We start from the raw sequence: 25,808 nt of genomic DNA, 5'->3' as shown, positions 1-25,808 counted from the left end.
ACCTCTGGCGTCTGCGTACTCCTTTATTCCCATCCTACCCCTGTATCAGCCTCGCAGTCTCTGCTCCTGCCTCCGGATCCAAAAGCCTGCTTTCCCTCTTCAAGCATAAACCCTAATCTTCAAGAAAAATAACCACCAAGCAGCCTTCCGAGTACTTTCCACAACCAAGGGCCTTGTAATAGAGCGCCTTCAGTCCACGTGTACCTTTCCATATGACAATCTGGGTGCTGACTCAATGTACGAGCCCCTCCCACCCCACCCCTAGGCCTACTGACAATGGTCCAGCTCCAGGATGGCCTGTGGACCTTGCCATTAAGAAAGTATGCAGTAAGTCCACAAAAGCATTAAAAAAAAAAATTTATTGGAGCATGATGGCCGGTGGGGCGGGTATTGCTGAGTCGTGGGGGAAGGGGTCCCATCCCGCCGACAGCAGGGGCTCCTAAAGTGCACTCGGTGCTGCGAGGGTGGGGGTGTTTGCATAGAGAATCCCGGCTGGCCGCTACTCCTTGGCCCTCCTGCCTCTCCTCCGACTAATCCAGGCCGGCCTCCGGGCTGCCCCGCGCCCCGGGCTTGCCGCTGCTCGGGCTCACGAAAACCGCGGGCGCACGCACCTGCAGCGCCAGCCCAGGCTCTCGGCCCCTGCCCGCTGGGGCGGCCAGAGCAGCGCTGCCCAGGCGGGTCTGTGCCACTGGAATCTCGTCCATGGACTCGGCTGATGACGAGTGGTAGGCGCTTGCAGGCCCAGCGGCGTGCACTGGGCTGGCGCCGGCGGAATCCGACAAGGAGCTGGAGCTGTGGCCTGGGGCCCGGGGCCCTGCAGGGATGGAGGAAAATATGAAACTGGGGACTGTGACACTCTCAGGACCCTACCTTTCCTTCCCTCAGAGCTCAGGAAGAGACACTCACCTGGCAGCCTAGGCAGCTGCGATTCAGGGTCCAAGGTCCCGGAGGTTGGCACCTTATACACTCGCCGCTTCCTCTTTTTCTGCAGAGAGAGGGGAGAACCTGAGTCCCCCTTCCCTAGACTTGCACATCCCTCAAAGAAGCAGAGGAGTGGGGCAGATTAGAGGGTTCTTTTCCATCCCCTTCCTCCTGGGTAAGGAGGCCAGCACAGTCCCCCTTACCTGGGGTCGGATCCGGGGGGACAGAGCCCGAGTCTCTGGGGAAGAGGGTGGCGGGGCTTCCACTTGGCCTTGGGTGGCAAAGAACTGGGAAAGACTGAGGGGGAAGAGGAAGGATGATCGCTGGATGGCCATTGTTCCCTCAAATCCTGCCCCACAGGAGGTCCTCAAATAAGCCTCTCTTCCTAGCACACAGAAAGGGGCATTGATTTGTCTAAGGGCATGCCAGTCTGGACCCAGACCTATACTTTAGCCTTCGTCTATCCCCTTTCCCCCACCTCAGATGTCCCTGCCATGCCAATGAGAGATGTCCAGGTGGCACATGCCCAGGTTGCACTCACTTGGCATTCACTGTGGCAGGCCTGGCCTGGCCAGGGGGTTCTGGGCGCACATGGCTGAAGGTCCTCATGTAGAACTCCATCTCCTGGGGAAGGTGTGGGTCAGGGAGGCTGGGGGGCCAGGTGTGGATCCAAGGCCTTCTGGGTCCTGAGCCCATCCCATCCTGTATACAATACCCCATCCTATACAGAACACCCCCTTCTCACTGGTCTCTCTGGCAAGTCTGCGTGCAGAGATCTATGACAATCCTCCAAGCTTTCCAGCTATATTGGGCAAATCCCTCTTGTAGGCCAAGGCTTAAAACACCCATTTCTGGACCTTACCCCTCCCTACCATCTTCTTTACTTCATCTAGTCAAAGTACTCCTCCAGGAAGCCCCCAGCCTCATAGGTTCAATGCACCCAGTCTGCTCTGGCCAAAGTGGGTGGTGGGGAAGAGGCTCTCAGAGTAATCCTCTCCTGTTCCTCTCTCCTCCCAGGGCTCCAGTCTCTGAACTGATTTTTTCCCTGGCTGGGAGACTGGCTAGCCGTTCATATGCCAGAGTGTGGACCCAAGGCTGTGTGCATGATGGACTGGTGCTAAGTCTTCAAGGTACCAGCCACAATCCTGGCTACCTGGGAGGGGGGGGGGGGGTGCAAGGGGGCAGTGATGGGACTGGTGGGACAATGGGAGGTCTCCCCCACCTCAAAAGAGGAGGCATTAAGATGTAGAGAAAAAACAGCACCACAGCCCCATCCGGCATCAGGCTTATAGGCAAGTTCTGTGTCTACTTTAATCACTGATCCTCACAGCCACACTGGGAGTGGCAGACCCAACCCCTGAAAGTACAGGGACCTGGGGCCAGGAGGTTACAGAAATGGGCTGGGCTACCATCCAGCACACAGGACGCCCACGAGGATGCAGATGAGGAGACGAAAGCTAGGAAAAAGCCAACCTGGGTATGGAGGGGGTAGGGCAGAGCCAGGACAATGATGCCCCACCCCCACCGGGTGGGGGAGGGCAACGGGACAGCTGTCGCCTGCTCTGAAGTCGTTTCCATGGAGACCCAGGCGTCCTGACTAATGCAGAGATGACACTGTAACAGCAACACTGTCTCTAAAACAAGCCTATGTTTGGGGGCAACGGCTCCAGAGTGGGGCCCCTCCCGCATTCCTGCTCAGGGTGGGGGTGGGGAGGCTGCCTTCAGGGCCCTGGCAGATCTGGGGGACAGAGCCCAGCTGGTCCCATGCCGGCTGCACAGATACAGAGATTGAGGCCCAGGGTAAACCTCATCCCCAATCAATGTCCAGGCTAGCCCTTTGAAAAGTAGTGTGTGTGTGGGGGGGGATGACAGCCTCATCAGAAGAACACTAGAAAAGGGGTCAGAGGCCAGCTGTGAGACTGGGGCCTCAAGGCGATGACTAGGACCTTCAGGTAATACTCAAGTCACATCTTTCCTCTTCCCCAGTGTGGACTCAGCACCCCTCCAGGGCCCGGCAGAAAGGGGTAAAGCCTACCCTAGTGCCCCTGGGCTCCAGAAGTGGGTGGGGCAGGAAGGGTGGGAGAAGCAGCAGCAGAGGATGGTCCCAGAAACCTGAGGGGCCAGGATGAGACAAGAGGCAGGCCCTAGCCAGCTGGGGATGTTTGAGGGTATACCAGGGTGTGCCCACTCAAACCCCCTTCCCCTCATCACAGCTGTTCCTAGGATCCTCTCACAGAGCCCTTCAAAATGTGCGCATTCAGAATGGTACCTCTTACCTGGGCACTGTCCTCTCTGCAATGGGACAAGCATATCCCTCCTCCCCCTGGGGAGGCCTCAGGTCACGTGCAGAGGATATTAAACGCCCTTGTTGCTTTTGCTGCCACACCTGACTCCAAGCCTAGGCAGGCAGTGACTACAGGGCAGGGGCCTAGAGCCCTCCAGTCTAAGCATCCTAGGGCAAGTCCTGCCTCAAGGATACTGATTATGAAGCTTGAGAAAGTCCCTTCCCTATGTTTCTGAGCCTGTCTCCTCTGTGAAGTGGGTATGGAGAAGATGCCCACTCCCAGGATGGCTGCCACTGCACTTAGATGGGTTCAGTGCCAGGCACCAATTTATGTACACGGTGGTGTGGCAGGGGGTCTGCCACCAAAAGTCAGCACTCCCCCAGGCCTCCCACGCCTGGGAGCCTGGCCCACCCCTGGCAATGACAACAGGAGAGGCGGGGTCCCAAGCCTTCTCCCAATCCGCCCACCAGCCTGTGTTTGTGTCTAGTTGCCATGAGGACTTGGGATCCAGAGTTCAGCCTTCCCAGCAAGGCCTGCCTGGGCCCCCTGCCTTCCCAGTCCCTGGAGGCTCCAAGAACTGGACCACCCTCTCCCCCAGCTACTAACCTCAGGAAGCCATGGGGCGTGGGAATGGGGATAGACTGGTCAGGAGCTAGGCTAGAGGGTTCCTGCTTCAGAGTACAAAGACCTTAACTCTGCCCAAACCCAGCTTGTTTAACCCTTCTTGGCCTCAACAGATTCATCTGCAATATGGGTACAGTTACATTACCTGCCTCATGGGCTCTTTTAAAGATTAAATAGGGTAGTGGGTACAAGGGCTCAGGGGCATGGGGGTGGGAGGGTATAGAGAACTGATGGCTCCATCCTAGTTACCTATTTGCTAGTCCATCCCTCTCCTTTCTACAACCCCAAGATGCTCACTTTCAGGCTCCCACATTCCATTACCTCCAACACATGCTTGGAGCCTGCGCAGGAGTGTACATGGGGTCAGGGAAACACAGAGCTTCCTCTGGCTGTGTCCACTCTTGAGCAAGCAGACACATGATTAGTATAGGCTTGGCCTCACTCCTATTGCCTCCAGCATCCCCTAATCCAGCTGCGGTTCCAGGCCTACTTCCCTTTGCCCTGTCTCATCACTGCTGCTTGCTACACAGCCCACAACCCCTCCCACACCCAGGCCCCAACACCCACCCCCTTAGCCCTCTGAGCCACTTCTATACCTGAATGGGCCGCATCTTGGGGGGACATGACTCGAGCTCCCTGTGGGCCCCCTTTGCCTCCTGTGGCAGGCGATGCTGCACGATGTACTCATAGGTGGTGAGCTTGTGCCACACTGAGGGGGTGAGGAGAGGGCTCAATGCAGTGGAAAGGGGATCCTAGAGTTCAGAAGGTAAGGGAGGGTACCCAGCCCCAGCCTAAAACCACTGTCCCCAAATACACTAACCCATGAAATGAGACCAAGGCACCACAGAAAGGCAGTACTGAGAAGACTTCAGGGTTCTACAGCACAGCTGGTACCTCCTTATGGCCTAGGGACCCCTATCCCCTGCAAGGCAGGCGTAGGTTTAGGGGTGTCTGTGTGTGTTTGTGTGTGTGTGTGTGTGTGCAGGGGAGGGGGTAACTTACTGAGATAAATGTGGAAGCAGAACAGGTGGCCCAGCAGGGCTGTGGAAAGCAGGCCCAGAAGGATGAGTAGGGCCGCCAGGGCCAGGATGGCAGGAGCCTGCGTCTCCACAGGGGCAGCGGGCAGGAACACAAACCATACATCTGTGTGATTCTTCAGGACTGCAAGGCACAGGCAGACTGCTCATCTGGGGCTATGACCAGTGACGGGAACAGACACAGGGTTGGAGGGTGAGAGTGGGCCAGGAGCTGGAACTGACCTTCGAAGTGGTGATTGGTGCGCAGCTGCATGGGGTTGACAAAGAACTCCACAAAGACGTAAGTAGCCACCAGCACGAGGAGCAGGACACCCAGTAAGGCAGATGCCACACTGTGTAGAAAGAGCCTGGGCCCAGCCGTGGGCAGCTGTCAGCACCCAGGTGCTCCAGCTGGGTAAGGGCCCAGGACTCAGAAGGGCCCATGGATGGGAGGGGGACCCAGGCCTATAACCCCACAGTCCCAACTCCTCATGCAGTCAATGGCTTAGGGCAAAGATTAATTTGGGCGGCTGCCCCAGCAGGAAGAAGACCCCAAACCCACCCTCAGCAGTCCCAGAAGGCAGCCTTCAGGAGCATCACCCTCAGACCAGCCCACGCTAATGCACAGCACCCCTGCCCCGCCGCATATGCAGACTCAGGGTCCCTGGCTCACACTCAGACCCATGCATCCCCAGGCAAAGGTGCGGCCTGTGTCTCGCTCTCACCGGTAGTTCCTCTCGCCCACGCAGTTGTTGAGCCACTTGCAGTGGTGGTCAAAACCGCATACACACTTGTTGCAGGCGCTGCAGTGCTTGGAGCGAGCGCTCCTGCGGGAAGGGGTGGAAGGGGCACAACGCGGTTGGCTAGCTTTTTCCGCACTTTCCCGCAGACCCCTGAGCAGCGGAGCGGGCGGCAGAGGGACCAGGGACCCAGACACCAGACCTGGAGCAGGTTATCCACCCGGCCCTCCGCTCCACTACGGAGCGTGGCGACAGGTAGCGTGCACGCCCTCTGGCGGCACTGCGAAGCAGAGCACCCACAGGAGGCCTCGCTTCTGAAAGGCCCGGGGACTCCAAGGCAGGAAGGAGTGGTTGAGAGGCTTTACACTTTCCCACTCTGGGACTGCACACCTGCATGACGGTGGTATGCAATGGAAATGGGGGTTCCTTTCCAAGCAAGGACCCATGAGCCCTGCCAGGAGACGGTGCAGGTCTGGGACCAGGCAACGCTGCTAGGTCCAGGGCGTGCACTGGTTTTTCTGAATTCTCCATTTTTTGAGTCCCTGTTTCCCTGCCAGTCTATGGGACTTTTACTGGCATTCTTCCAGAAAACCCCAGTCTGTCTGGGCTACCCAAAGAGAGCCAAAAGAAGAGGAGCAAGCTGACATCTAGGTGAGCATTTCACCGCAGGGGATGCAAACCCAAAGGGGTGTGAAGGAGTGAGCTGCAACCCTTTCCCTCAGAACAATACGGAGTGGGTAGCCACTGCCATAGCATCCACTAAAGAACAATGCGCTGACTGGTACCTAGTGAAGGAAAGGATGACTGAACACCAAACTCTCCGGTGCCTTAATGCCATCAGCTCTTACTCTGTCCTGTGGACACACCCCCTTCAACAGGCTGCTAGATCTCGAGATTAGAACTGTGGAGCTAGCCTTGGACCATACCCCCATCCCCTAATCCCTGCCTGAGGCTGGAAGCTCCAGCTTCCAGCTAGGGAGGGGCCTAGGGAGGCAGACAGGGACAGCCAAGGGGGTATGGGCTCTGCACGTTCTGATTGCCCTTCCCACTAGCAGTGTGATCTGGAAGAAGTTACTTGGCATCTCTGGGTCTCAGGTTCCTCATGCGTAACTGAGGATAACAGTACAGGCTTGGGGGCCAAGCAGGCTGGGTTGTGAATCTGATTCTGCTATCCAGCAGCAATATGACCTCAGGCAGGCCTCTCAGCCTTTTGCAGCATTGGGCTCTTCCTCTTCTGTGAGCTGATGAAGACGCAGCCCACCCTGCAGGGTTGTTCAGAAGCACTTAGCACATGGTAAGTACTCAAGCATTAATTCCCCTCCTGCCCCTCTCTGAAAATGCTTGTGAGAATTGGGGGGTGAGGTTTGGGGTTGCTGGCAGAGTTAGTCATTAGGAAAGTCTGTGGCAGTGCCAAATGTTTCCTAATTTAACTGTTGGAAATGCCATTCCTCATCTTCTGTTTCCAATCTCTTTCTCCACCCAGTTCTCTGTCACTTTATCAAGATTCTTGACTAGGTAAAACACAAGGGTTCTGAGGCATCAGGATAACTCTAAAGCCTTGGGCCTGCCCCTCTCTGCATTGAGTGCCCACTGGCAGTTTCCCGGGGCACACTCACCACCCACACACCCTCAGCCCACACTCACTCACACATCTACGTCGCACAAGTTGCAGTGCAGATCTTCAATGACATGTGCGTGTTGGCTACGGTTGAAGACGGGCAGTGGCCCTGCATAGCTCTTGTCCCGCACATTGGCATCTGCTGGATCGATGGAGACAGCAGTCAGGTGAACCACGAGGTGGCCGGCAAAGATGGCGCCCATGCACTGGCCCAGCAGGTTAAAGACTCAACTCCGCACTCTGCTGGCTGGAAGGCCCCTCCCCAACTTTCTGGAGCTAGACAACAGCTGGCTCATGTGACTCTGCCTGTGCCACCTCTTACCTCCAGCCCCACAAGAGCTTTCTTGTCAGACCTCTTCAGCATACCCATGCCCTAGATGGAAGAGAGGAGCCATCTGGTATCAAAGCTCACAAGCCACTGCCTACTGCTGCTGAGGGGCCCAACCACAGGGCTCTGGCCTCACTCCTCCAGGACAGGCACAGGGGCTGGCTGATCTGACCTCAAAATCCAAATGATCTAGTTTCAGATTCTAAATGATGAAGTGAGACTGAAGGAAATTATCCTCTAAGGCCGAGGAACACAAAATATAAATTCTAATTTTGTTGCTCTTGCTTTCATAGGAAGTCAACTCTGAGAGGGAAGCAGCCATCCTTTCTCAGCAACTGGGCCAGATGGAGAATCACTTGTAAACAGTGTCCCATATACCCAGCACCTCCCCTACTGGAGACCAGCTACTTGGAGACTAGGGCTGAGGGTGCTAAGGTGACCTGACATATTTAGGGCCTGACCAGGGGCAGCATGTCTAATTCTGGAGCTAAAACACAGATCTTCTAGGACCTATCTGCTCAATGACTAGACCAAATTCTGGGGACAAGTATGCTGACAACTTGCTTCAAAGTCTAAATTAGTAAAAATTCGCCAAGAGACCTTACCCAGGCACCCATTCACCATCTATCATACATCCAGTTATCCGTCCATCTATCCATCCATCTATCCATTCTCTTGCTAACCAGGCAGACACCTTCCTTCCACCATTTATCCTCCATCCATCGGCAGCCCAACCTCCTTTTTCTTTCTTCCTCCTCCTCCCAGTGGCTAAACTTCCCTACATGTCTGCATGAGCAAGGCTCTGCCCTAAGGTGCTGTACCACAACTGAATTCGAGTCCCACAGACTATCACAACCTCTGTCCCTGTGGTCCTTGCTGTAGGTCAGGCCTTCACCCCTTCCCTGGGTTATTCCATAGTTTTTGACTGTTCCTCCTGTCTGCGTGCCCTTGAGCCGGCCCTTCACTTGGTCCAGAAGTGAGCTTTGAATAGCTTAAACCTAAAACCTTACCTGCTTCAATTTCTACAGTGGCTCTCAACGGCTCTCAAGCTAAAGTTTACTATTCATATCACCAACCTCTACTCCTCACCATTCCAGCCTCTCTTCAGACACACGGAATATTTAGCAAACATTTAGCTTCCTGCCTGCTCCAACACTCTTTCCCCTTGGTTCATTCATTCAACTGTTCACTGAGGTCTTTCTCTACACCCGGCCCTAAGGGCAATAGGAAGAGCAAGACAGACTTAGTCCCTCACCCAACGGAGCCTACAGTCAGGTGGGACATAATATGTTAATCACATAATAGGTTGATTACAACAAAGGAAGTTCACGGGACTAAGTAACTGTGGCCTCATTTAGTCTGATGGGATCCAGAAGGCTGCCCTGAGGACATATCACCTCAGCTGAGACCTGGAGAAGAACAGACAAGAGGCAGGCACCTGGTAGGTAACGAAAGGAAAGGCGGGGCTTGGCTGGGTACTGGGAGCAACTGTACTTACTCCCACCACGTGGTTATTATCCTGGCTTCCCAGGTACCCTGGTGGCCAAAACCCAGGTAATCCTGGGTGCTGGGTGTGCCCACTGCAGATCATGGGAGGAATGTTTCATGAAGCATTCTACTTAAGAGCACTGACTAAAGCCTATTAGTCACCTCAGGGAAAGGCCAGTTTTCACAGAGCTGATGGCCCTGGGCCCTAGTGAACCAGGAAGCCCCCCGGTGACATTGCTGGTGTCTGAGGACAACAATGTTCTCTAGAGTCCTTCTCCACACACCTGTCCTGGTCACTCATCAGCCGAGGGCTCTGCAGTTTCCTAACAAAGCACACTTACACTTCTAGCTTACACATTCCAGTGCTCACACGCACACTCCTGCACGTTCCTTGTCGTCTGGGACACTGGCAGGACTCTTCCTGTCAGACAGAGGACGAGGCCGAGAACCGGTGAGCTAGCAGAAGCTGCTCAGCCTGGTACAGCCGAGAAAGGAGCTGTTGACTCTATGCTCAAAGTTTTCAAGTTCATCCCTGAGAACCTCCTTTAGCTCATTCTAGTCCTCCTCCCCCAAGAAGCCCAAGAAATCATTTTCGTGAAGCACACACACACCAGGGCACACTCTCCTGGGGACCCAGAGGCCAGACCCCCTTCTGGGGCCTTCAGGGGCCATCTCCCAGCCGGGGGGAACTAGCACCCTAGGATGAGGACGATGAGGGGCACATGGCCACCTGCTGCACCCTGATCTCCCAGCCTTGCAGCCATGTCCCCTGCTCCCAGTTGTGAGTTGTGGCCACAACTGGGGCTGTCATACCACCAGGCTCAGGCAAGTTTGTGTTTGTTACTGTTCCCAGGAGCCTCCAGGGCATCTTTATCCCTCCTCTTGTCAATTCAACCTCACCCTAAGAGTATGATTTACAGAACCAAGGAGCTCCTAAACAGCCCCGGGTACAGCAAAATTATTTGACCCTATATAAAACCACACTTTAAATATACCAGGAAACTTCGTATGTAAAAGAATTCTACCATGACTCTTTTTGAAAAGTGAAGAAGTCTTTTGTAAATGGAATAATTACTCCCTAATTTATCCCCTGTCAAGCTCTGGACATAATTAGCTTTAAGGCTTTCTTCTGTGATCACTCTTGTGGTACCTCAGTTGATGAGGTTCCCAGCTGTGTGGGCTTTAAATGCTCCAAGGCACATTGGGTCCATCTGCTCACCCCATCAGGCCGAGAGGTCAAATAGGGGTTGGAAGCCAGGCTGGCAGGCAGCTGGTCCTCCCGGGCAGTGGAGGGGCCTGCCTGCACTCTCAGAGGCTCCAGAGCACAGCCTCTGGCCCCTGCCATGCCCTGTCCGCTGCCCCAGTACTTCCAGGTACTACACTTTCCCAAGGATACAGCATAGCCAGCGGGCACCCAGTGGTGAGGCAAGAGGGGAACAAGGACCCCAAAGCCAATGACAGCGAAGAAGAGGTAGAGCAGCCAAGCCACAATCTGGAGCGGGTGAGGGGGCCAGCTCCACCCATTCCGACGGGACCGCTGGCCCTGCAGCTCCGGCGAGGGTCTGCTGGCCTGTGCAGGCGCCGTCCACACACTCTTCTCAGGAGCTGTCTTGTTGGAGGGCTTGTTGCAGATGTTCATCTCCAGAGGGAAAAAAAGTAGAGAGAGCATTAACCTGAGGCCCGGGATGGAGCCCAGAACCCCATGCCTACAGCCAGGTTTCAGCAGGGGAGAGCAGGCTGGGACGTGAAGCCATCTCCCAGCCGGGGGGGATCTAGCGCCCTAGGATGAGGACAACAGTTGGTGGGGGAGGGTGGTAGTGTAGAGCTCTTCTCAAAGCCCCAGAGCAAGCTCTGGCCCTGGCCCCCAACAAGACAAGGTAGGAGGGTCCAGGGTTTATTCAGGACACAGTGGGCCGCCTATTACTCGAAGCGCTCCGTCTCCACAGCCATCAAAGTTAAACCCAGTAAGACATGTTGTCATCTGTTAACAGTATCAGGCTGAGGCCAGAGCTGTGAGAACACATGCTGATTCTGTTAGTCATCTCTGTCCTGAGGCCCAAATGCAAGTGTCAGAGAGGGCCCCCTTACTCTTTGCGAGGGCAAACAGGGAGTAGGGTTGCTCAGAAGGGGGTCTGGCCTCTGTCCCGGGGCCAGCACGTACTCCCTTTAGGACAGGGGCCAGTGGGAGACCCTAAACGATCTCTCCTATGCCTCAGAAGGGCTGCCTGAGACTTCTTAGCTGGGGAGGAGCCAGCATGCAACCGAGAAGGGAGGATTCCTCCTTGCTTCACTCCCAGCAGATGACCATGTTTCTCCAGGTAAATTGGGGCCTGGTGCACTGGAACAGGAAGGTAAGCTGAAGCTCTTTGACTCACTTGAGATCTCATGGAAGGCAGAGCCTCCTTCAGAGGCCGACCACCAGGTGGCAGCACTCCCCCAGCCTCCAAGTCACCATCCTTCCATCTAAGAGGTGGCCTCGTGGCCAAAATTACAAGCAAGGCAGGCAGGGTGTGCAGTCATTCCAGAAGGAAGAAGAGTCCCACCCCCACTATCTTCTGGGACTGAAGCGGGACTAGAGCCTGGGCAAGCAGTGCCACAACTGGGAGAACTCGTGGTGGGAAGGCCAGGAGCAGGGGACAAAACCCAGGCGGCTGGACTCTACTTTTAGAAGGCCATGCCGGTGGGTCAGGAAGTCTGACTATGCCAGAAAGTACAGCAAACACCCCTCAGCACATCTGCCAAGAACATCTTCCTCACTTCTCAGCCCAACAAAATGTGACTTGACCCTCAGAGCCCAGCCTAAGCATCCAGGAAGCTTTACCTGATGCCCCAAGCAGAGTCACGGGGCTCTCATGCTTAGTCTTTATTGGGCAAGTCACTTTGCCACTCGGAACACTGTGTCATCCCCCTGTTCTGCCAGTTTCTCCTAAGGGAGCAGCAATACTGTGATTCATTCACCCTTATTCCCCACACGCCTTCCCTCAAGCATCTACAACATACCTTGTACATAGTAGGTGCTCAGTAAATGTTTGCTGACTTGAAAACATCTGAAATAAAGGGAGATGTGGGTGCAGAAAATGATGTGGAATCCTAGCCCACGCGAGACCATGGCCCACTCTGCCCTCAGTCTGCACAGCCACCATACAGACACCCCTCCTGCCCCAGCGCCCCCACCACTGGCTCTTACCCTGAATGCTGGACATTCGCACTTAGCCACTGCCCTTCATCGCACCCGAGGCTTAGAGCCTCCTGCAAGTCAAGTCTGGCCTGTTCATCTCTGAGCTAAATGGAGTGGCCTTAGTTTTCACTCAGGGACTCAAGTGGAATCCCTGGGTCATCTGCTTTGTCTTCAGTAAGAAACAGTGAAAAAAAAGGTGAATAAAGAGCCCCAGCTTTGGAGGAAACAGATTTAGGTTCAAGTCCTGGCTGAGTGGCTTGAGTTTCTTCATCTGGAAAACGGGGGGAGGGTAGGGATGGCTACCCAGGACTGTGTGTAGATCAGTGACCCTGTAAGAAAAGCCCTAACACATAAATGTTCCCTAAATGACAGATATTGTAATTACCCTTAAAATCGCCCTCTGGCTTGTCCCCATTTCTCCAAAGGGAAGCAGCTGCATCTGATACTCTGTGAGGTTAATTTTCAAAGTGATGGGGTTGGTTGAAGCTGCTTTCTTAAACCAGTGGTCCTAAGGAACATGTTACCATGAGTTCTAGGCCCCTGCATGGTCATTCTAACCATGTCACCTTTGATCAAAGGGACAAAGGTGATTTAAAAAAAAAAAATTGGCACCACTTCATTTTCGATGTCCTCAAAGGTAACAAATCTTTGATTTCTGGAAACAGTCAAAGGTCATCAGGTAAAGCTTGGTGAACAGCCAAGCTGGGTGACTGCTCAAGGGCAAATCCTTGTGGCTTGCACCTCAGTTCTCCAGTGACATCATCACCAGGGTAACTACTTCAAAGAGAACCCATGAATTGGGAGCCCTCCTCAAATCTCTGCAGCCCTATTCCTTAAGGAAGTTTCTAAAGAAAAAAGCAGAGACACATGGATGACATGTCCCCACTGCCCAGAGTGGGCAGGCAGTGGCCATAGGCATCCCCCAGTGCTTCTGCCTCCCTGTTACCTGAAGTGGGAGGAGTCACCATCTGAGGCCTTGAGGGTGGCTCTGACTCCAAACCAAGGGACCCTTGGCCCAGGGAGGGTGCTGCTCATATGAGACTGTGGGCACGGGGATGCTACTACTGGGCCTAAAGCCCTTGCTCTAGTGGCAGCACTCCAGAGCAGATACCCAAGCTGGCACACCATCTGCCCCAAAAACTTGGGCCCTTGTGGGGAAATTCTTTGGGCCCGAAGGACTTTGGTTAAAAGGGCTGAGAGGCAGGAGAGAATCCAAGATGGGGCCTCAAGCAGGGATGGAACCGAGTACTGTCACCAGACCCAGGAACTTCTCTGTCTCTTCCCTCTCGGCACTTCTCTAGGAGACCAGACTGAACGATGCATGGCTCTGCTCCAGGACAACTTGGCCAGCCTCTGCTCTCACACACTGGCCCAGTCAGCACTTTGGGGGCCCAGCCCCCTGAGTGCGCTGAAGATGTAATCACAGATGAGACCAGGCTCCTGCTTTCTGGGGGCCCAGACAGGGCAGTGGGTGAACGGGTCCTGCAAGGGCCAGCCATTCAGTGTAACAGAACACAGGGTGGATGGGGGAAGGGCGGGGGATGTGCAGGGGATGGAGCCAGAGAGAGAGTTGAGTCCTGAGAAGCTGCAGGGTCAGATTCCATGGGGCCTAGGAGGCCAGGCAAGGAAGCTTGGGTACTACTAAAGAGCCACCAGGAGTCAAAGGAACTTTAAAGCAGAGGAATCACATAAAGGTGGTGGGTGTTTTACAAAATGTCTAGTCCTAGTGGGGAAGAGGGCATGAGCAAGAGGGGAAAGGTGACACCACAAAAGGGTGGGCTAGGGAAGGCAGCAGGCTTATGCTTTGGGAGGAATTGGTCAGGAGATGGAGGTCAAGCCACAAGGTCCCTTAGACTACCCAATGCCCCCAGCTGCATCTCTGGTGGGCTGAGAGGTATATATGAGCCTTATTAAAAGATTTTTCATGTACCTTCTGCAGTCACAGAAGTTAAACTGGTGGAGATGGAGGAACGACAAGAGCGAAGAGGCCCCATGGAGTGTTATGGGCAAAAGTCCCCACCGCCTGGGTAAGCCAAGAACCCACCTGGCTTCTTAGGTGGCTTGGAGGGGGCTATACAGGCCCCTCCCAGTTCTCCCAGTAAGGTGAAGGTCATTGTCCGGATGACAACAGTCTCTTCCTGTTAACACTCACTTGCTAAAACCCTAAAATAGCATTTTCAAAAGAAAGTTAGGTGACCTTAATTTATATGCCTGATTTAAATGAGGGAACTCTAATCATTTCAAGTCCTCACTATGAACTGAAGAAGAGTTATGTGATTGCTCCACCTCCCTCTTGCCCACCTCTGCTCTCACCCCCCACAAAAAAAAAAAAAAAAAAAATTTTTTTGGAAATGCTGTTCTGAGATTCATGAATGGCACCCTCAAAACAACCAGACTGCGGTGAAAAGTCCCAGCCCTGGAGAGGCAGTGGGCAACCCTGCATTCCTGCAAGATGCCTTAGAATTTCAGAAAAGAATCAACTTAATTACTAAAGAGGATCTGTAGGAGGAGGCCACTGAACTGGGAGGGTAGAGTGATGGGGTCAGAGGAGAAGAAACTGGGCTGTTGGGGGGTACTGAGGGCCTGGGAGCCTGAGCCACCAACGGAGAAAGGCAGGTTGGAGCTAGGCAAGAAGGACTAGGCCTGGAGACAGAGCCAGGTTCTGGTTCCTGCCCTACCTCTCTCAGATCGGGCAACCCGGAGGCAAATTTCAGACCCACCTCTTTGGGTGTCTCCTTTACTCAGCTTTTAAAAAAAGTTAGCTTGGGTTGGGGGGAGGGCACCTGGCTTCAATAGAGCATGCAACTCTTGATCTCAGGTTTGTGAATTCAAGCCCCGTGTTGGGCTCACTTACAAAGAAAAAAAAAAAAAAATTAGCTGTAAGGCAATTTGGCAATGTCTACCAAACTTAAGAACACATACCCTTGGGCCCAGTCATTCCATTTCTAGATATTTATCTTATACATATGGTCACAAAGTACACAAAGAGTCACTGCAGTCTTGTTTGTAATAATAAAGGACAAAAACAATGTAAACTGACTGTGGGACATCCACACAGTGAAATGCTGTACAACATCAGAACAGGGAGGAATGAAATGACCTTCGATACACAGTGAAGGGGAAAAGCAAGATGTGGGACAGATAGTTGTAGAGTGTGCTACCAAGTGAGTAAAAACAAAGCAGGATGGAGAGATGTTTAAGTTTCTACTTGCACAGATTCTCTCTGGAAAGAAATGCAAGAAAACAGACACAGGGGCAGCCAGCCTGTAGGCAGAAGAGTTAGTGGCTGGGGTGAGAGAGATTGGCTTTGTGCACTGTTTGAAATTTTTTTCTAGCATGTGCATTTAATGCTTTTGAAAAAAAAAATTATGTCAAATAATTGAGAAGTGTCACCTCTTACCCTCCAGGTCCCATTGTGCTGCCGTGCGGACCAAATGTGGGCTCCAGAGCCCTGTACCATGCCTGACAAGCAAGGAAATCCCACCTAACGACCATGCAAAAAGAGTACCCGGTTTTAGTTCAATGCTTTCTCACTCTCCAAAGCAATTCCGAATGGTTCATCTGCAAAGCTGTGAGGAAGGGTCTTGTCAAAGCTGGAACCGGATCACCAGGCAGCACAACAGAGGAGCTGCTGGGCAGGACCTTGGTCCAGTCCTCAGCCAAAGGCCAGCTTAGCTTCCCATGATTCCAGAACCCAAAGGGAAGGTACACACCACGGGATGGTTTTGCTCACAGCCATCTTTGCTTTTTGCTAAGAAAAGCTAGAGGATTTATGGTTGCCACCGGAATGATTTTCCCTGGATACTTCTTACCATATTTTCATCTCCCCCCCCCCAATCCGCCTTTAAAATAATTTTCACTAAGATTTAACAGATGCCCAATTTCAACCTAAACAGGAGCTGGAGAAAAATGTGGCATGGTGCACACTGTTTTACGATGTGAAAAGTCATTTATAGAAGAAGTTTTGGGGCAAATACTTTGTTTACAAAAATTCCTCACAGGTGCCAGAGAAGTCTCTTGCCTTAAAATTCTGGGAAGTGGCACCAGTTTGACTAAAAGATGCACATCATAACAAGGCCCAGAAAATAAACTGGAACTTCAAGCTGTTCTCATAGTCCTCCCCGATCACTGATCTTAGATCTAGCTGGGCTCCTCACAGAAACAACATGCAGAAGTTTGATGCTAGAGCAAGAAAAGCCTGAAACCTCAATCATTCCTGAGTTGACATGGTCCAAAAACATTGTCTATACCGTTCTCCTCCTGAAGCAACCACTGCAAACTGTTTGGGGTTCAAGTGCAGCCAGGGAAAGGGGACAAGAAGGGTGGAGTAACATGGAGTGAAAACAAGGCCACTGAGGAGCCAAGGGTTGTTGATTTTAACCAGGAAATCAACTCACATGATTGTAGGAGCAAGCCCTAAGGAACACCCACCAAGAAACAGTCGTTAAGAACAAAGTTGTGTCAAAACAAAGTAAGAAAAACAGAAGGAAAAAAAAAAACAAACCTGGCTAATTAAGCACCAATTTTGCCTTTACTGCAGCTCATGCGATTATCTGTTTACAAACCCATCTCCCACAGCCAACCACCAGTTCCACAAAAGCAGAGACCACCCTTCTCCTATCTCTAAATCCAACTCTCCTTCAATAAGAAAAATTATAGCATTTCTTAACATCTGTGCTGCCATCACCCTAATCCAAGCCTCCATCATTACTCCCCTATCGTTTCAGTGATAATACTAGCATTTAGAGGGTACTTTTTCTGTGTGGGGGCACTGCTTTAACTGCTTTGACAGAATTCACTTGTAAACCCTCACAACTCAGAGATCTCAGAGACCTCCTCCATCACTGGTCTCCATGGGCTGATCCATCACTTTGTCTCTCATAAACAACATGCAGAACATCTCCCTTTCACAGATGAAGACACTGGGTCTCAGAGGGACTAACTTCTAGGAGACACAGCTAGCCTGGCAGAATTAGGATGGCCCTCAGCTGACTTAGTGTGTGGTCATAAGGCGCTGCCTACAGCAGCCAGAGAAAGGTGAGCTTTTCAAAATTTCAGACTCCTCCAAACTTTTCAACAGTTTCCTCCTGCTGCTGGGATAAAATTGAAACCCCCATTATACCCTGCAATGCTCCCCTCCCCCTTTCTATTCCTTAATGGTACTTTGCTGTCCCTGGACCTTCGCATTTGCTTTTCCCTCTTCCACAAACACCCTTACCCTACTTACAATGCTGGTTTCTTTTCAACCTTCAGGTCTTTGCTTCAAAGTCACGTTTTACAGCAGACCCTGCCTGACCACCACCCCCGCCCCCTCCATTACATCACCAGAGCACTTATCTCGACCTAAAATCACTTTTGTCTTCTATCTGGCGCCAGCACCCCCCGCTCCCAAATACTCTGTGGGTTCTGGAGATAGCCGTTTCTTGGAGTCCTCCGTGGCCCGGCGTCTGGCACACAGTAGGCGCTCAACTCAGTTACGTGAACCTGATGAATGCTGGAAGGAAGCCCCGCGCTCTGCCTGGTCCCTGGAGTCCAAGCCACCGGCTCCAGGCCGAGGTGAGTGCAGAGTACGGAGGGGCGGGGGGCAGCCACAACCCTGTGGCTCAGGCCAGACCTCCAGGTGAGGGCGGCGATGGGGGCTCCTCACCTGCGCGTCGCGGAGACCGAGCCAGATCGGCCCTGCCAAGGTCACCCAGTGGTTCAGCCCCCGCGCCTGGACGTCCACCCTCCAGGGCGGCAGCACTTCACACCCTCGCAGCGGATATGATCCCCGGGACCAGACGGCGGCGCAGCCCGGAGCAGAGCCCCATCCTGGGCCGCGCGACGGTGCCTGGGCCAGCAAGTCCCCGGGATCCTGCTGGAGCGGGCTGGTGGTGCGGCCGGACCAGGCCGCGGCGGGCTGGAACTCTTCAGGCGCTGGGCCCGTTCCCCTGGCAACCGCGCAGGCTACGGCGCCCCACAGCGGCCAAACCGCGCTGCGTTGCTTCGCACGGGCAACGAGCCTGGGGAGGGGCCAATCAGGGACCCCCCAGAACCCCAGCTGACCCCTTTCCCCATTCCCTTTCAACTTTTCTCCTCAAAAACCCATCCCCGCCCCCACCCCACCCCGTTCCACAGATGTCTTCTCGAAATCCTAACTTGTCCCCAAAACGACACCCTTCAGTTAGGCCACCACTCTCAGGGAGAACTCCCCTCTCCCCCCGCAGTCAGCCTGCACACTTTATGAGTATGTGCTGAGCACTGGACATTCCATGGGGAACACTCATGAGATCCCTGCCCTTCAGGGAGATTATTGGGTAAGGGAAAGACAGGTACAGCCAATATGCAGGTTTCCCCATAATATAAAGTGTGAAGTGTAAGAGCAAAATATATAGCACAAAATATCTCCTTTTTGTATTTCTTTTAATCAAGTATATATCCTACTGAAAGCCCCCATCCTCCAGGCTGGTAGGAAATGCAGTCTTGGTCTCCACTGGGCTCTTCTTAGCCAGGTTATTCCAAGGACTCAGGATCTCCTGCAGCCGCAGTCTGAGAAGGCACGAGCTCTCTCTGGTGCTGAGGCCACAGCCATTGTCCCAATCACAGGACTTCCAGGGTCGGGCTCTGAGGGGCCATGCCTGCTGCCCCAAGATTGCCAGGGACAGGTGCCTGCATCCTGGGTCCCAGGGCCTAAAGACTCTCTTTCCTGGACCTGACTTCCCTGAAAGCCAGGGAGCACTGGAAATGGACGCTCCCATGAGCTCAGGCTTTCCCCCGCCCCCCAAAAAACAATGAAGAAACTTTGTCTTCTGCCAGCAGTCCTATGCATATCTCCAAGACCCTAAAATGGTGAGCAGCTAGCTGGCTACCTGCTCATAACAGGTTGGACAGAAAGCATCCCTATGCCTAAAATGTATGAGCCACATGTGTACAGTAAAAGCAACATAACAACTCCTGCTTTGTCAAAAGTCAGTTGTGAGTCATTGTGCAAGTGATTTAATCTCTCTACCATATAAATTCTTGTTTCCAGGCCTGATAAACTCAAACTCGGTGTGGAATAAATATCACTGCTACTCTGGCCTCAGAAATACAAGATGATTTCTCTTGTTAAGATGTCAATCAAGGGGCGCCTGGGTGGCTCAGTGGGTTAAGTCGCTGCCTTCGGCTCAGGTGATGATCTCAGGGTCCTGGGATCGAGTCCTGCATCGGGCTCTCTGCTCAGCAGGGAGCCTGCTTCCCTCTCTCTCTCTCTCTCTCTCTGCCTGCCTCTCTCCATCTACTTGTGATCTCTCTCTGTCAAATAAATAAAATAAAAATCTTTAAAAAAAAAAAAGATGTCAATCAAGATGACTCTTACCTGGAATTGAAGGACTTTAGGGTCCAACAGAGATGGTGACCCAGAAATCAATGTAGAGGATGAGCCCATTTATGCCCACAGAGAAGGGAGGGAATCTGAGAGTCACAGCCATCTAGGCCCTGGGTCCACCTCCCTCCCAGGCATGTCTCTTGGATGCCCCATGGGCATCTAAATGCAACATATCCCTATATACCCTTTCTGTGTTTGCCACAAAGTTGTTCCTTCGCTCACGCCCTCCAAAGGGCACCACTAACTACCCAGTCTCCTCCTGGTCCTTGCCCATCTAAATCAGATAGTTCCCAAGACTAGGCAGCATGTCCAGTGTCCATTCCTCCCACTCCACTCCAGTCCAGACCACCAGCATCTTACTTGCCAATTCTGCCCTAGCTTCCTAACAACTCCCTGCCTACATCCAGACCATTCTTCTCCCAGCTGCTGGGCTTATCATTCTCTCCATATTTTTTTAAAGATTTTATTTTGGGGGTGCCTGGGTGGCTCAGTTGTTAAGCATCTGCCTTTGGCTCAGGTAATGATCCAAGGGTCCTGGGATGGAGCTCTGCGTCGGGCTCCCTGCTTGGCAGGAAGCCTGCTTCTCCTTCTCCCACTCCCCCTGCTTGTATTCCCTCTCTCGCTGTCTCTCTCTGTCAAATAAATAAAATCTTATAAAAAAAATTTATTTTTAAGTAATCTCTACACCCAACATGGGGCTCTAACTTACAACCCCAAGATCAAGAGTCACACGCTCTATTGACTGAGCCAGCCAGGTCCCCCTTTCTCTTTATTTGTTAAAGTGGGTTGTAGTCTGAATAATGGCCTCCCAAAGATGTCCACATCCTAATCTCTGAAAGCTATGAATATGTCACTTTACAAGGCAAAAGGGACTTTGATTAAATTAAGGAGATTGAAATGGGGGAGATTATCCAGGATTTTCCAGGTCAGCTCACTGTTGGTCATAGGGCCCTTATGAGAAGGAGGCCCAAGGGTCAGAATGGGAGAAGGTGATGTGATAATGAAAGCAAAGGTCAAAGAGATATGACAACATTGTGCTACTGGCTTTGAAGGTGGAGGAAGAAGCCAGGACCTGAGGAATGCAGACGGCCTCGAAGCTGGAAAGGGCAAGGAAACAGATTGTTCCTGAGAGCCTCCAGAAGGAACAAGCCTGCTGACACCTTGACTTTAGCCCAGTAAGACCCACTTCAAACTTCTGATGTCCAGAACTGTAAGGTAAAAAATGTGTATTAGTTTTAAATATGTGTTGTGGCAACAGCTTATTGTAGCAATAGGAAATTAATACAATGGGTTTCAGATAGGGTTAAATACACATACAATGAATTAAAACAGGTCTCATTTGAAACAAAAGTCCAAGGGGCAGCTCAGATTCCCTCCATGCCTGCCTGCGTGATTCCAAGCCAGGCTCTCTGAGAAAAGGACTCCCTCTGGCCAAATTGCTTTTTATTTTATTTATTTATTTAATTTTATTAAGCTCTACACCCAATATGGGGCTCAAACTCATGACCTCAAGATCAAGGGTCCATGTCTACCAACTGAACCAGTCATGTACCCTTGGTCAAACGTGCTCTTTAAAAGCACAGGCAGTTTGATCATATTCTTCCAGAGTCTGTCAACATAGTGAGGTCCCCAGTCCAGAACCTGACACCACCCAGGGCATCACCTACTAAAGAAAGCAACACGTTGCCCGCTCCTGTAGCAGAGAAACCTTCTCAATATGAAAATAACATCTGATAGGTCTTCTGTGTAAGATACTTCCAGGGGTCCCTTTTGCATTTAGGATGAATTAAAAGACCACAGCATGGCTACCAAGGACTTGAAGAACAAGTTCCTGTCCACCTCCCCAACCCTGTCCTCTCTGAGGATTATGCAGCTTCTGGAACCTACAGCACTTGCTGCCACCCCCAGGCCTTTCCCCACAGGGTTCCCTTTACTTGGAGTGTTGTCTTAGCTCCTCCTGCCCCTTTGGCCAATTTCCATGAAAATGTGAGGCCCACTTTTCTGGAACAGAAGTCAGCCCCTGGGGCAGAACTTGTTCCTGTCCACAATGGCTTCCCCACAAGGTCGGTCCACCCAGGGTGGAAGAGCCCAGGCTACAGGGAGAAAAGGCCTAATTGTGGTTTTAAGGGCTTGTACACCCTTAAAGATTAAAAAATCCCCATGCCCTGTGCCAAACCAGCCTATCCTTCATTAGAGCCATTGTGCACCTGGGCCCCCCCAAGACCTGTCACTCATCCCAGGGCAGGTCCATAGTTTACCAGTTTCAATCCCAGCTCTGCCATCGCCAGCTGGGCAAACTCGTTCACCTCTGTGAGTCTCAATTTGCTCCTTTGGTGAAACGAAGGTAACTAGCTACAACACAAGTGTGATGAGGACTGAAATTGTGCTTGTACTACTAAAGCACATGGAGTGTTCAGCTGGTAGTAGACATCCATATGTATCATCTAGACCTTGCTTGTCTTTCCATCAGGAAGATGATGCTATCCATTTCATCAACTAGTAAAATTAAATTTTAATTGTCAAATTAGCCCGGGTGGGATGTGGCCAGCCATAGCTCTCATTCTCTGGGTCCACTTTGTCTGGGTCACAGTACCCTTTCCAATGAACCCTGGATGAACCGGCCCCTCCACTTGGCTTGTGCCCATGGTCACCAGAATCTCTTGCCCAGGCAAGCTCAGTAGCCTCCATACTGGTCTTAGTGCTTCCATTGTGGGCTCCCATCCCCCTCAGTCCATTCTCCTCACAACTTGTGGCTGTCAAAAAAAGTCTTTTTTTTTAAAGCCAAACTGATTATTTTACTTCCTACTTACAACCATCATGACCCTCCCTGCTCCCCAGGGAGCAATAGTTCAATATACCATGAAATTAGAATCAAACCCATCTCCTCACAGTGGCCTCCAAGACCTCCCGTGCCCCCTGGCTCTGGGTAATTCCTACAGCCTCATGGGCTTCCCTTTCCTCAAAGGACCAGGCTTGCGGTCATACTGAGGCCTTTTGCACTGATGCTGTTTGCTACCTGGAGCATCACTTCCTCTGGGCTAGCTTTCCCCCACCCTCAGAAGACACTGTTACTCCCATAGCACCATGGGACTCTGGTTTCCATTCTCAGTGGCTCCTGATTATGTACTGATCTGATTAGGGGCTGTCCCTCCAGACAGCCAGAGAGACCCCAAGGGGAGGAATGATGCTTATCTAACTCCTTAGTACAGAGCTTGGAACACAGCAAGCGCTCAATAAATGTTGGCTGAAGACTGGAAAGGAGGGCAGGAAGATGGAATAAATGAAAAGATAGTGCTTCTTATAGGAGTTCTTTTGTGAAGCCTTTTATAAAGTAAATGATACTTGTTGAATTATTTTTGGTGCAAAATTGTCTTTCCTATGTTATTATCCCTTCAACGTAGTACATCTATTTTTTTTTTCTCTATGCCTTGTAAAGATTTTTTTAATTTGCTACGCTAAGGACATTTTCTTCCGATTAGTTTTTCCGTGTTAAATGGTTTTTATGACCACTTTGTGCTTTAAGAAAGAAATACTGCTCGGTATTCAGAATATTCTCTCAGCTTCCTTGGTGAGAAGATTCTGGAAGCCTTCCCACTGTTGACTATAACCAGTGCAGCTTGGAACACGATGTCACCCCTCCAGAACTCTCTCAGACCTAGATAAAACTTATTCTGTGTGTCTCGTTGGGGACAAGGTGTTTGGAAACAGCGCCTTATGCAACAGAGCTGCTGCAGGGCAGTCCCTTGGAGGCAAATGTAATAAAAATCATGATGTGTGAAAAATGTGCCCACAGAGTCCGAGGAACTAAAGATTTTAAAGCTTCTCTGCCAGTAATTCAGTTTTTATTTTATGTTTCTTGGAAAACTGAAGGCTTGTGTCTACCACATGTGTTACCTAAGACGCAGGGGAAGGTGGGGGGTGGTAAAGGGTGTTTTGTGCTGGTGAAAATATCTGTGGCCGCCTGGTCAAAGCAGTCCTCTTTGTAAATGACCTCCTCTCCCTGGGGCCTGCACATGCTCCCCAGGGAGGGGTATTTTCATCCTGCATGAAATTGCTCTCTTTGCTTGCTCACTTCTATGGGCAATGGTACATGCTTGCAAAGCTGCTGACTGTGGTTACTTGATTTCAGAAATGTGCAGGCCTGAAACACCTGAATTTTTCCTGGAATACTTGAAAGCAAATTATGCGCCGGAACCTCTCAGGCCTGTTCCCAGCGGAATTTCCTTTGAGTGCTCATATCTCGAAACCTTATGTAACCTGACACAATTATCTGAAAAGGCTCAGAATCCAAAAGAACAGTGTTCTGAGCTAGGAATGAAGGTTGGAGCTGGGAAAGACGTGTCCTCCCCCTGCCCGGGGACTGGGTCATACTTCACTGAGACAATACCCAATTCACATTCCAAAGAAAAATGCTAACCCTCTGACACTGTGACCAGGGGGAGGCTTTGCTTCATCTCTCCAAGCAAGGAATCACTTAATGAGGTGCTCGAGGGACATTACAAAAGCCCTAGACCTGGCCGGTGATTAAAAATATTTCGATAACCACCATGAGCAAGTGGTCTTCCCAGGATGGAAGCCAGAATGGCTTGGACCCCTTTTGGGGAATATACCCCCCACCAACTCAAAAATCAACTCATTTGAAGAGGTGGCGTCTCACACCAGCAGTTAGCAGTACAAATGGGATGTATACGGGGAGTCTGGAATCCTTATTTTCACCAGGTGATGGGTCCAGGTGATTCTGTCTCAAGCCCAGCCCAAGACTCCATCTCCCCAGGCCAACCCCCAACTCCAGGGAGAAGGGGGGAATGAGGACACAAACTCTAAGTGCAGACCTAAAATCGGGGCTCCATGAGGAGATGACCCCGCATTCCAGAAAGCCCCTGACCCAAGAAGCTTCCTTTGCCCCTGATTTTGTTTCACTTTCAGAAATCCTGGTCCTGCTCACCATTTGCATACCAGCAGTGAGAGACCTCCTAGGAGAACAGGCACCACTCATAGGTGGTTGGTTTTTCAAGGAATTTGCTGGAGAAAATTGTAGGCAAGGCTGTGAACAAAACCCCCTCCATCTGGTTTCAGTTTATTTAAAAAAACAATGCACACAGGCCTCCCCACCAGCAATCAGAAAACAGCCACAGCTTCCCCAGGGGGGTATTAGCCACCAAGGGTGGGGTGAATTTTATATATGCAAATAAAGTAAATCAGCTAGCCAACAGCAACTAATTTTTGTATCTTTTGCAGTTGTTCTGCCAAAAAAAAAAAAAAAAAAAAAGCCTAAATCAGCCATGATGGAATTATAAAAGAAGCAAGTCTTGGAATTTGTTTTAACCACTTGCCTTAATTCTACCATTGGGTGACATGTTTCTAGTCTAGAACAGTGTGACCAGATGGTTGGGAGCCTACCCTCTGGATAAGCTGTGTGACCTACAGCACCCCATAACCTCTCTGGGTTTCCTTTCTTTCTTTTTTTTTTTAAAGATTTTATTTATTTATTATTTGAGAGAGAGAGCAGGATGGGAGGGGGGGCAGAGGGAGAGGGACAAGTAGACTCTGCTCGGAGGACATCCACCCTGGGGCTGGATCCCAGGACCCTGGGATCATGACCCCAGCAGAAACCAGGAGTCGGCTGATTAACCTACTTAGCCACCAGGTGCCCCTGGGTTTGTTTTCTCATGTATAGTACCTGCTTCACAGGGACTATATGAGCATAGTAAATAAAATAAGGGGCAAGGAAACCACACACAGGACTGGCATATGACAAACACACAGGAAATGTGGCAGAGGGTTACAAATGACTCAAAAACCACACTGTGGGATCCAAGATAGCCGCTTTCACCTGGAGTCAGCCAAGCACTCCTGGCAGGTGTTCTCAATTGGGCTTGCCTTCCCCCCCCACCCAGGGCTGGTCTAGAAAATGCTTCTGAGCACATTCTCTTAGTGTTTCCCAAACTCGAGGGCCCTAATCCCCAAATATCTGCCTTCAATCCTGGAGGCAAAAGAAAAGTTCTGAGGAGGGTGCAAGACAGTTTGAAAATGCAAATGATATCCCAGGCTTCCCCTGCCTCACCCTTCCCCACTAAACAAAGGGCCGGATTTCCAGATGCACAGCCTAGACAGCATACCTCTGAAAACAGAGGGATTTCACTTCGTGCCTAGGGCACATGAATGTGGGTCGGTGATCTCCTGGGTTCCTGTGCCACGGAGCCGTGTTATGTGCCAGAGACGGCTGGCATCCAGGTGCCTTTGGGCTCAGCTCTTGCATATCCAC

At 51.6% G+C, this 25,808-nt stretch overlaps 1 protein-coding gene across 4 annotated transcripts; it reads right to left on the bottom strand.

Annotated features, from left to right (window-relative positions):
* Positions 1-341: 341 nt before the first annotated feature.
* On the bottom strand, positions 342-18,131 carry ZDHHC1 (zinc finger DHHC-type containing 1). 4 transcript variants are annotated; one of them, XM_032854201.1, is made up of 14 exons: positions 17,846-18,130; positions 14,243-14,361; positions 12,021-12,067; positions 10,417-10,659; positions 7,235-7,410; positions 5,572-5,673; positions 5,090-5,214; positions 4,833-4,991; positions 4,427-4,539; positions 2,957-3,033; positions 1,463-1,570; positions 1,125-1,218; positions 907-985; positions 342-814 (listed from the first exon to the last, which is right to left on the bottom strand). In XM_032854201.1, the coding sequence occupies exons 3-14, from the start codon at positions 12,027-12,029 to the stop codon at positions 531-533; spliced, it is 1,569 nt and encodes a 522-aa protein (XP_032710092.1). In that variant the 5' UTR covers positions 12,030-12,067; positions 14,243-14,361; positions 17,846-18,130; the 3' UTR covers positions 342-530. The 4 variants fall into 4 exon arrangements, with proteins under 4 accessions (XP_032710092.1, XP_032710094.1, XP_032710095.1 ...); XM_032854203.1 differs by lacking the exon at positions 2,957-3,033 and having other exon boundaries at positions 1,463-1,545; positions 17,846-18,127; XM_032854204.1 differs by lacking the exons at positions 1,463-1,570; positions 2,957-3,033; positions 4,427-4,539 and having other exon boundaries at positions 5,090-5,257; positions 17,846-18,131.
* Positions 18,132-25,808: the final 7,677 nt, after the last annotated feature.

This window comes from Lontra canadensis, unplaced genomic scaffold (genome assembly GCF_010015895.1).
Source record: "Lontra canadensis isolate GAN:19392208 unplaced genomic scaffold, GSC_riverotter_1.0 scaffold8, whole genome shotgun sequence".
NCBI classification, from domain to species: Eukaryota; Metazoa; Chordata; class Mammalia; order Carnivora; family Mustelidae; genus Lontra; species Lontra canadensis.
The sequence above is the reverse complement of the archived record's forward strand: the minus strand, read 5'-3'. Positions and strand labels throughout refer to the sequence as shown.